This window comes from Lepisma saccharinum, chromosome 15 (assembly GCF_977018435.1).
Source record: "Lepisma saccharinum chromosome 15, izLepSacc3.1, whole genome shotgun sequence".
In the NCBI taxonomy this organism is placed as follows: domain Eukaryota; kingdom Metazoa; phylum Arthropoda; class Insecta; order Zygentoma; family Lepismatidae; genus Lepisma; species Lepisma saccharinum.
This window is the reverse complement of record NC_139243.1, coordinates 9970964-9983061: the sequence shown is the minus strand read 5'-3', so window position 1 is coordinate 9983061 and position 12098 is coordinate 9970964. Positions and strand designations below refer to the sequence as shown.

The window sequence follows — 12098 nt, the reverse complement described above, 5'->3', positions numbered from 1 at the left end:
TTTCTCTCTCTCTCTCTCTCTCTCTCCCCACTTTCTTACTTCCTTGAGAGAGAGAGAGAGAGAGAGGGAGAGAGAGGATGGGGAGAAGAAAAAAGAGAAAGAGGAGTGAAAAAGGAAGAAGAATGAAGGAAATATTCCTCTTCCTTCTCTCTCTCTCTCTCTTTTTATTTTCTTCTTTCTTTCTTTTTTCCTTCTGGAAGAAAGAAATAAAATAAAATTGAAGATTGCTAGATTGTTCCAGAACAACTTTCTAATTGTCTGGAGGGGAGTAATTTTTGTGTATATATATCGTCCTGTTTTGTATAACTTGTTACATTTGTACTTGGTACAGTCTGAAGAAGACCTTGCTAGAAGGTTGAAACGTTACGTTTAGTTTATGTTTTATAATAAAATAAATTTCTGCCTTGGTCAACATATTGAGTTTTTTAAACGATTGATCTGAGCTACAGAGTAGCTCAGACGAAACGTTTAAGTGCATCATAAAAAGAGATGCATTCTGGTGCATCAAAACGCATCAAGGTGCATCGAAACGCATCAACGCATTGAAGTGCATCTGGATTGAAATAAATCCTCACTTGAATCAAATGATGCACTTTGGTGTTTCTTACACGACATACAAAAATGCACCCAAATGCATCAAAAGTGAATCTGATTCTTTGAAGAAGCCATAAAACACACTTTAGTGCATCAATCGATACGATGCATTTAGTTTTCTGTGTGTATAATCACGAAAAAAGATACATAGTGAAAGAATGCCAGGTGAAGTTTGCGTGATAGCATAAGTGTAACAATTCCTCAGTTTTTAATTGCTCCTCCTTACCTCTTTCAGGATCTGCAGAACCTTGGATCCCGCCTGTGCGATGTATCGACTGTGGAAGGCCACGTCGGAGACTCTCACTTGTTTAGCGAAGACACCTTTGGCATGGAGGTCTTGGAGGACTTCATCCACGATGCCTTTGGGGCCGGAGATGGTGGACAACGTGGAACTATTGTGGCAAGCCACGTCCACTTCAGATGGAAGGTAGGATTTCGCTTCTTCTGGCGACATACCTGAAATAAATCAATTGTGTTGCTTAGTTCTTTAACATAGATATTGTAGATGTCCCCACTCCCGGTCCCCCGGATAACATATCGTTCATACCCCGGCACGGGGCCAGACGTCACCATAGGTAGGGGAAACCGGTCGTGTGATTTACTTACGGTCCAGGTATTTTAGTTCGGTACTGAGACGGTCGTTTATTGCCGTACTAGTGCGAGGCGGAGATGAAATACCGTGAAATGTTACACCTTTTGCTTTACCTTAGTTGTGTCGACTCGAACAATAATAATACACTAATAGCATTATACCAGATACCTGAAAAAACATCAAATGATAACACGGATGAACGGTAAAAAATATGAATATATTGTATCAACGAAAATATTGGAATTAACAAACGTTTTACAGCTCCACCTGATTCACTCTCTCATTCTAACTTCTGGTGATTTTTGACATGTCACTGGAAATCGTGACAACATGTTCAGAATATTTGGAAATATTCAGAATTTTAACCTTTTTGAAGAAAACATTTCTCTCAATAAATTGGCAAATTGGCAATAGGATAACAGATATCCATAGATTGGGGTGTCTATGCAAACTATCCTTGCTGAGGATATGCTTTATGAAAATTTTCTAAATTGTGGGATAACACCCCCCCCCCCACACACACACACTTCGAGTACGAAAATAAGAAAACGTAGATAAACAGAGAATAATGGGAAATGTATAAATAATTATAATAAACCAACAATAGTAAACAATTATTATAATTGCCAATTATTATTATAATATATCCTTGGGGGAACTTTTATGGGCTTCACCGGATGAATGAATATCCACTCTAGTCTTATTTATATTCCATACAGTTAATACGCTATGCCTAGTTTATCAATTTTATTTCTAATGTTAAAATATCAAGTTCTAACTTAATTCCTGTATTCACTCAGGTTTCCAACCTAACCCAATTTTTACTCCTCTTATTCTGTTCGAATACTAACTGAACTGTTTCCGTTAGATTATAAAAATAGTAAACAATTCACTTTTCGTAATTTGATTAAGAAAATCCCAATTTCCAGTAGGGGGATTGGATACACCTCTCCCCTTTGCCCTGTGGCGTTATCGGTGAAATTGAGTTCTGATTGGTGTGTGACTAGCGTCTGTATTTGGTTTGTTTTGGTTACCTTTTCCCTCTGCATCCTCTGGCTGTCCTGCTGGTGTCGATTCGAGGTTTGGATCAGGTAGATCTGTTGATGAGGGATTTGGTCCACACTCACGTTTTCGATCAAAGTCAGCTTTATGCACAGAAAGGCTAATCGGGACTGAACCTAAAGTTTAAAGTGGGATCCGAACCACTTTGAGTGATATACATGGGGCTTGTTGATCCGTCTTTTCATTCAAATTTTCCAAAAAGAAATAAAAAATAACACGGATTGCAGGAGAAAATGAATTCACAAACTTAAAGGTGACGAAAATTCTGGGTGCGCTATACACTCACCGACAGCAGCCATGGCGCCTCGAATCATCTTCGTCTCCGCAGTGGCCTTTCCTCTGGCGTAAGCGGCCAAAACAGTTTGCTCAGCGGTCAAGCCCCCGTCGGCGTAGGCGCAGCCAAGCTCGCCCAAGGAGTGACCCACTATGCCATCGGGCTTTATGTTCAAGGAGGAGAGTGTGTCCACTAGCCCCACCTACTCGTGAGGAGAGAGAAGTTACATATTGATATTGAGATTACAGCGGGTTCGATATCACCATAAAAAATATATACATTTACTAGCCACAACATCTTCACTCACTTGTCATTTGAGCACCAACACGTGTATTTCATTTCGAGAACAGCAAAAAGGTTAAACAATTTATAATAAATACTTCTATACAATACAATCATGGACGTTATGTACCAAGCATATATTTCTTGAATTAGGGACGTTTCATTACATATTCACCAACCTTCTTCTTACTTGTAGCAAATATCAGTTACATGGCTTCATAAAAAATTACCATTAGTGTGAATTGAAAGGGCACCAATTCAATAAAATATATGTCTGCTTACGTAACATTGTATGCGCCTATTGTATTAAGGCATAAGTACAACAATGCACACCACTGAAAAGTATTATGTTTTACGAACAATTACGATTCAAACAACAATAATCCAAAGAAATCCACTAAAAACAATGCGAACTCTAAAAGTGGTTGTATTAAAATTTAATTTTAAAATATATACACATAATAAAAAAAAACTCTGTTTACAACTCCAATATTACTATCTTTTCGTTTCTTGTTACTTCAGTCTTAATCAATTATAAATTCTAATACAAACCAATAGAACTAAATTTTATTTTGGCATTTAATACATTATGGCTGTGGATACACAGACAATCTACAACGATTTAGTTTTAATGGTTGTGGTCTGAAAAACATTAACTCTTAAGAATATTTCGTTATAAATAAACAAGGGTATTAAGCTGTTTACACTATTAAAAGAGCCATACTTGAAAGCCAGGAATTAGTGTACTTGAATTTTAGTAACCACCCTGATATTGTTATTATAATGAAAAGAAATATTTTGATTCTTATGTTATTAATATATGATTTATTTATGAAGGTTATCCTCGAAAGGGTGTATGGTTCACAAAGGTTGGGAACCACCTTTGCAAAATAGCAACTAATTGAGATGAGTGGCGTGCCAAAGAGGTTACACCCCCCCTTTACGTGTTTATAATCTTGTGCAAACGTACCTGAATAGCAGCAACTCCAACAAAGGTGTTAATGACGTCGTCATACACCGTATCCCTTGGATTCGTTAAAATGTCGTAAAGATCTATCCCTTTGGGATTGAGAGCCTTGGAGCATTTCTCGATGGCTGTTCTGAAGACAGGAATCTCGAGAAAGTCTCTGCCCATCGTGGGCCACTGACTCCCCATTCCAGAGAAGACGAACCACACTGGTCGTCCCTTTTGGGTTGGCAATTCCTGAAATCAGAAGATAAAATGTTACATTCTTGTATTCGGGTCACAGGGGATAAACGACAACGAAGCCTGCAGAATGCTTTTTCAGTGATCTGCTGGCGTGTAGCGTTCTCTGCAGTTCTTCCACGGCAATCTTTCCATCCTTTTAAACTGAATTTCTTCCTCATATTCTCTCTGCTTCTTCGTCTTATCTTTCCCATTTCTTCTCTTTTTATTCTTCTTCCACTCGTCTCTACGTTTCTATGTTTCTACTTTCACCAACAAAGTTAAATGTATCAGGTCGAAGACAAGTAAATATTATTTTTCACTTAACAGGTGAGGGTCTCTCCAATGAAGAATATATGTATATGTATGTGTGTATCGTCTAATATTAGAAGGATGGGGTGAACTTACATAGATATCGAAACGATGTACAATAATATTTACATGTATTAAAGAAAGACTTTAGATTCGATTTGACGTTAAGGTGACGTTTATCTAATGTATGTAGCAGAAGTTTCTCGTGAACGCATGCGGTGCATGATTCGCATGCGTCAATTGTGGGGAAAAGGACAGCTTGCTCTGCGACGACATTAATGAGCATTTCTACATTCTAATTTCTTCATATAGGATAAGTATTTATTTTACACAAGAGCGCTCAACTAAGCTTATATTACATTTCTTGGATCTGAAGTGAAAGAAAGTAATAATTCTTTTCCCACAATTGACGCATGCGTCACTTCAGATCCAAGAAATGTAATATACGCTTAGTTGAGCGCTCTCGTGTAAAATAAACACTTCTCCTATATCAAGAAATTAGAATGTAGAAATGCTCATGAATGTCGTCGCAGAGCAAGTTGTCCTTTTTCCCACAATTGGCGCATGCGTTCTCGAGACGCCTTTGGTATGTAGACTGATCAAGGAAGAATATAAAACCTTATTTCTCAAATTTAGTGCACATAGCCTTTATATATAAATAACTCTTGACCCATAATTAGCCATGGTATTAATATTGCACTAAAGAGGTGTAGCATAACCTAGGTTTTGTCTCCCTGATTTCTTCGTGGTTCGGATCCCACTTTAAGCTGTAGTTTCAATCCCAATTAGCCTAACTGTGCATAAAAACAAACTTCAACCAACTCAACAGGTGAATCGCATCAGTATATTTAGCGACAATGTTCCCAAGAAAAATACGCATATAGAAAGATGTAAATATGCTTATGGTGACAAGTGTTGGTAGTTGGCAACCAATTCCTGGCACGATCATAATATTCACCAACCTTGTGATATTTAGGGTTTCTTTCTGGGTGTGGGAAGTAAGAGAGTAACTTTGTGCTGGCACAAATAGATACCAAGATCTTACTTACCGATATTTCGCGTTGGATCTTCTCCCCTCCGACCACAGTGTATCCTCTGAACCTGAGGTTTGGAATCGTTTCATCGAAAACTCCGTGCAGCAATGCAATAAACCCTACGTCATTTGGCCTGGCTTCTATCTACGGATGAAAAGAAATGGCACGTCACTTATTTGTTCAGAAGTTCCTTACTCTGGTAGACACAGAAAGCAGTAATGGATTAGCTCTGCTGGGGAGGTTCTCATTATTAGTTAAAGAGATTAGAGTGGTTGCTGGGACACTGGTTGTATTGAGGTGGAAAAACAGTTACCATGGAAACTGTTCCTAGGTAGACAGCAGTTGCTGCAGTACATGTTGATTGGTGAGAACAAATGGATCTACATGGAAAATGTAGTTAGGTATAAGAAGATGGTTAGAGCTGTTACCATGGTGACAGGAGAAGTGATAGCATAGCAACTCTTGCTAAGGAAAAGATGATACCATATATGTTGCTTGATAGCAGAAAGAGTTACCATCGCAGCTGTTAAGTTGAGTTGCTACGATACCTATTCCTTGGTTAGAAGTGTTACCATTGCAACTCTTGGGAGTAGAAAGGTGAAAACAGTTGCTACAGTGCCTGTTGCTAGGTGACAGGAAAAGTATTACCATAGCAACTATTGCCAGGTAGAGACGTGACAACAGTTCCCACGGTGCCTGCTGCTAGGTAACAGGTAAAGTGTTACCATGGCAACTCTTGGCAGAAAAAGGTGAAAACGGTTGCTAGCATGCCTGGTGCCTGTTGGTACGTGACAGGAAAAATATTACCATGGTAACTCTCGCCAGGTAGACGAGGGACAACAGTTCATACTGTGCCTCTTGTTACTTGACAGAAAGAGTGTTAGCATGGCTACTCTTGCGAGGTAGAAAGGTTACAACAGTTGCTACGGTGCCTGTTGCTAGGTGCCAGAAAAAGTGTTACCATGGCAACTCTTACCAGGTAGAAAGTTGGCAACAGTTGCTACAGTACATCTTGCTATGTGAGAGGAAATGTGTTACCATGGCAACTCTTGGAAGTAGAAAGTTGAAAAGAGTGGCCACAGTGCCAGTTGCTAGGTGACAGGAAAAGTGTTACCATGGCAACTCTTACCAGGTAGAAAGTTGGCAACAGTTGCTACAGTACCTGTTGCTAGGTGAGAGGAAATGTGTTACCATGGTAACTCTTGGAAGTAGAAAGTTGAAAACAGTGATTACAGTGCCAGTTACTAGGTGACAGGAAAAGTGTTACCATGACAACTCCTGCGAAGTAGAAAGTGCCAACAGTTGTTACGGTACCTGTTGCTAGGCGAGAGGAAATGTGTTACCATGGTAACTCTTGGGAGTAGAAACCTGAAAACAGTTGCTACGGTGCCTGTTGCGAGGTGACAGGAAGAGTGTTACCAAGGGGCTGTTGTTAGAAAAAAATGTGTATGGCGCCTTTTGATATGTGACAGGAAAAGTACTAACATGGCAACTAATGTTAAGGAGGGCCTCCCATATGGCGCAGTGGACTTTAAACAACAAATCAATCACAATGTTAAGGAGAAGGTGCAACGGCAACTGGCTTGGTAACATGAAATTACCATGGCAACTGTTGCTGCGTAGAGAGGTGACACATTGTCTACGGTGCCTCTTGGTTGGTCACAGTTAAAAAAGTTGCCATGGCAACTGATATTAAATTAAAGGATAATAATTACGTCGTTGCTTAGGAAAGAATTAGGAAGTGCGAATCCAAGTGTTCAGAGTGGATTTATTTATCTTCGGATTTGCCACTTTTGGGTAATCGTGTAACGTACAGAAACCAGGTAGTTACATAATACAGGTATTGTCTCGAAGTAAGGAAAGACAAGAAAAAGACACACACATACGTATACTTATCTCATCCTCAGTTCTTGGAACCTCGTCAAGGTTTTACTCCTTCCCCTGGTCGGTGCAAGTGAACTAGGAAAAACTCCAAAACAGGATATCATTGTGGCTTTTGCGATTCCAGGAGTGCTATATGGCCCTGGCGATTCTGGGAATGAACTTTGAAGACAACAGGATGTCATAAGTGCATCTGTTCTGGGAAGGGTGCACCACATGAGTACCAAAGTACCCATCACTTCCTCAAAAAGGTGCAAAGGCACCTGCACATCCTTAATTCCTAGAAAGGACTAAGTATACAAGCCACTCAGTGCAAGTGTCCCTAAGGGAGAACTAAGGGTGAGACAAAGGAAATAGATAAAAAGGGCAGGAAATATAATTCGAGGGAGGAGTTGATTCTGAGAGTCATGAGAGTCGAGAGTGCAGTCCTGATAATCCAGTCAGCCCGGGGAGAGTTCACCTACATCGATACACCGAGACGCTGCCAGTCTACTTCGCTCCTCTCTACCTTAAGTGGGTAAGACGACGTTCCTTTCTCTATCTAATACAACTGGTCATTTATTTAGCTGGAGTCAGGCCTTAGATTGTTGTACGATGCAACATGATCAATGTTCATAGCAGTATACAATAAACCATACTTAATCTACCTCTGTTGTGTTATGTTCTAGCGAGTAAGATTCCTTTAAGTAACGTTTGTATCCCCATAGCGTTACAATCGCGAAGGAGAACGCCAATGCTCAGCAGTGTTGCCACAATCTGAGGGCACAATTTACCTTTCCAAGAGGCAACATTTCCCTTTTTGGACCATTTTTTCCCTTCACCTAAACAAATGCAATAATAATAATAATTATTATTATTATTATCAGTGGTCGTAGTAGCAGCAGCATCAGTAATAGTAGTAAAATTTCCGTTGGTCCATGATTGTGGTCAGATGTCCCAGGTTTAAATCATGGTCAGGAATCCATTAAATTGTTACAATTATCCGAAGATACAGAAAAGCGACGTACAATAAACCTAAGAGAAATATAAATAGATACAGGTTGATATTCAAGGAAGCAGAAGGATCAGAAAAAAAAATGTGAATATGAAACTGAAATTTAACATAAACTGTAATAATGTAGAGTCAGAAATGTTAAAATTTCCCTGAAATTATGATATTTTTCATCGAAATTACCCTTTTCCTTTTTTGGCTAAGATTTCGGTCCGATTTTCCCTGCAAAAGGGAAATTTCCCTTCATGCGGCAACACTGATGCTCAGGCCGAGATTCGGACCCGGCACTCGTCACGTCGTAGCGCGCTTTGCTAACCACTTCGGCACGAAGATCGACTGTTGAGAGTTAAAATAGGGAAATACAACAACCATTAACATGGGACTTGAAGTAGAATTCAGCAAATGACTAATGTATCCACAGTATCTGTGCTACCTACGTCCATCAATGGGAAGTTGCTGAGAAGTTTGTATTGAGCAGCCATCGATATGGAGGTGACATTATCGGCACATAGCCTTAGCAAACAGCTTACCTCTGACAGGAGGGTGTGGACAGCCTCCTCTGTTCTTCCAGCTACCCCTACAATCCTTGGCATTCTGCTTGTTTTCGGTTCTCCTTCGCCGTGTATGACCTTGTTGCGACGAAGCAGCATGTGTCCATTGGAGCCACCCAGACCGAAGGAGTTGATGGCCACAAATTCACCCTGAAGAGGCGTCTTCTCCACCACCACCTAGAAGTATGATGACAGAAAGTAAGATATGTTTATAACTAGAATGCTGCAGTGGATATTTAAGTTTGACATTCGCCTACTATTTCATAGTGTAAATTTTGGCATACATCAACACATAATGGTATGTTTTGTTTTGTAAGTTACATTTACATTTGCGTTCTGCTCAAGCAAGCAAATTACACACAATTAATGATCACTATTTGTAATAAAATAAATGTGTGAAGACTTTTGTTTATGTTTCTTGTACAAAAGCCTTCGTATATTTATATTATTACAACAAATAAATGATGGAACAAAGATTGAACTCTGCTTGTGTTTTATTTTCTCGACTACCACGTTGCAAATAAATGCAACATCCACCTATAACATTGAAGCCTTCGTACAATTAGAAATGAAGAATTGAAATAAAGTGTGTATATTCCAAATTTAGCATGCAACGAAGCCTAGCTTTCTTGCCTTAGGCGATTCCATGAAAATCATTTCACCTTAGCATGCAAAGAAACACATAGAGGAAACAAAGTTACTAAATTCAGCTCTTCCATGTTACAAATTTTTAAGTTAACAATTGAAGTGTCGTAAAGTAACTGTTAAAGTTACAGCTAGTTACTTTTAAAAGTAGCTAATTACAGTTGGAATTCCTTAAAATATAACTGTTACTTCCAAACACTATATATGTGTGTGAATTTTGTGAACCTTTGAAGAAACAGCTAAGATAGAAACTAATGAATTGTTTTTGTTTGTGGTCTGTAGCGTTGTATGGCACAGAAAACTGGACGCTAAGAAAAAGTGAGGAAAAGTGACGAGAAGCTAATGTAGCTGTGGCGAACAATGAAGCGTGTGTTGTCGAAGGAAGAGCAATGATGTTAGTCATTTGCTTGTTTATTGTTGTCTAAAGTATGTGTATAATAGCTTGGCAAATGTATGTTGCTAGAGGAAACGCTAGATTTGATAAGACGATCAGTTAATCACATTTTAACCAAAATATTCATAAATCGGATTGTTATCCACATTTTTATGGAAGTGCCATTTGTTAAATATGGGGGGGGATAGTAAATTATTGCATACAGTTCTAACCCTAGCTGTAATTGATTCTTCCATCGCGTGATTATATTCATAGGGCTAGAATTGTGTTAAACTGCGTCAATACAAAATGCATGAAGAATTCCAGTGAGCCTAGGAACAATGTCGAGCGTCGGCGGGAATGCAGGGGATTGGTGTTGGGCTTAACTGACGTCAGCAACAATCTTGGAACCACGCGAGGTGATTGAAGGTTCGGAAGAAAGATACTCGCTCACAAGCTATCAGTACATAACTTAATTCTGTGTTTGATTTGTGGTTACCTTTAATCTTCCGTCCGTTATAGCTGGAATTCTCGGATTGGGAGAGTTGTAGTTGATGTTTGGCGGGATGAGGCCCGTCTCCATTGCGAGAATAGCCTTCGCGATGGAGCAGAGACCAGACGAGGCTTCCGAATGGCCCATGTTGCTCTTCACGGAGCCAATCAAAAGGGGCGATTTCCTGTCTTCACAGAATACTCGGGCGATTGCAGCAGCCTCCACGGGATCTCCCACCTAGATGGAAAAAAAAAAGAGGAAGATTGATTTATGCAGACCTTGTAGACAAAGGGTCCCAGGCTAGATTCTGGTTTGGGCTATTTTCATATCTTCGGACCTAGACCCAATTCTGGGTTAGTGTTTCTATTCATAAAGTAAATTCCCAATTACGGAATGCACTCCTTAAATTCACGAAACAACAAAACTTCAAACGTTTTCACGGCATCCTCCGTGAATCATTGATCAACGATCACAAGCAAGATAAATCAACATATGAATAATCAAGAAATTCCTGAGAATTGCAGAATTTCATATCAGTTAACTTTCTTCAATTTAATTACTTTCATATTCTAATTTACTGCTCAATTTATTTCTATTGCATAATGATTTTATTCTTATTGCAGCGTCTTGTTTAATTGCATTATTAGGCCTCCCCGATGGCGCAGTGGTAGCGTCGTTGCCATGTAATCACGGGGTCCCGGGTTCGATACCCGGTGAAGGCACTTAGTGGTTCGGATTCCACTTTGAACTGTAGGTCCAGTCCCGATTAGCCTTACTGTGCATAAAGTGGACTTGAAACACCAACTCAATCAATTTCATTATTTTTATCTGTACTCTTTGGCGTTAGGTAGTAAACAGAAACAAAGTAAATTCAGTTCAGTTCAATTCAGTCTTGTTCTTCGAATTGATTTGTCTTCCAGTGAAGCAGATATGAAACGTGAAGTACCTTGAAGTAAATTTTGGCAAGCATTTAGGACGTTTTGGGAGAAATAACTAAGGGGAAAAATCCAAAGCAATTGCAAATAAATTATGCAGCCCACTAAAGATTTTAAAATACAAGCTCTTTTGATAATTAATTTTACCACTTACCTTTTTTTATTATTTTTTTATTTTGGCATCCTTGCACGTTTGAAAAGCGAGAGTCCTTCAGGATGATGATCTGAGATATTAAGAATCCCAATTTTTTTTCATTCACATGTTTCTCTCTTTCTCCACTATTCTTTCAGTCTTTCTCTTTCTTTCCACTTTTCCATATTTCTTAGTCATGTGCAGTGGCGAATACAATGGGGGAGAGTGTTAGTGTGGGTCATATACCCCACTTTTGGTCCAGTATTGCTAACAGAAAGAAAGCCAAAGGCAGGAAGAGATGGCAAAATGAAGACTGACTACTAAAGAATGTTTACGTAAGCCCTTATTTGAAAGTCCTGGACACACCACTGCTCATGATCGTCGGCAGGGGGAGGGGGGTCGACCGTCGACCACCCCTGGAAAATTGGGGTAGTTTATTTCAAGTTAAAATAAAAAGCAGAACAATTTTTGTTTTTATAGGTGTGTTTAATGACGTAGGTTGCATTGTGGCTTCGAGCAGCCATGATTGACGCCAGTTCTTGTAATCATACGGAATTCAAGCGGGTTAGCGGAGATACAAACACAGGCGTTCGTGATTTATCAAACATGCGCTTTGTGCAGATGTAAGGAACGCTACGTGGTGGATATTTCCTTGCAAACGACAAAAAAATTGGCCGCAAACATGGCGGCTGTGCGCATCCTGACGTCACATGAAACCCACCTACAGTGTTGCCACAATCTCTTGGCACAATTTCCCTCT

At 39.5% G+C, this 12098-nt stretch overlaps 1 protein-coding gene across 1 annotated transcript in view; it reads right to left on the bottom strand.

Moving 5' to 3' along the window:
- The window catches only part of LOC145999576 (fatty acid synthase-like), a 99625-nt gene extending 89166 nt beyond the window's left edge, over positions 1-10459 (bottom strand). Inside the window, exons 1-6 of the mRNA XM_083136600.1 lie at positions 10277-10459; positions 8739-8936; positions 5352-5480; positions 3775-4008; positions 2535-2724; positions 821-1050 (exon numbers count right to left, since the gene is read on the bottom strand). Coding sequence (XP_082992726.1) covers positions 821-1050; positions 2535-2724; positions 3775-4008; positions 5352-5480; positions 8739-8936; positions 10277-10417 — 1122 coding nt within the window. The 5' untranslated portion in view covers positions 10418-10459. The remainder of the gene's footprint in view (positions 1-820; positions 1051-2534; positions 2725-3774; positions 4009-5351; positions 5481-8738; positions 8937-10276) is intronic.
- Positions 10460-12098: the final 1639 nt, after the last annotated feature.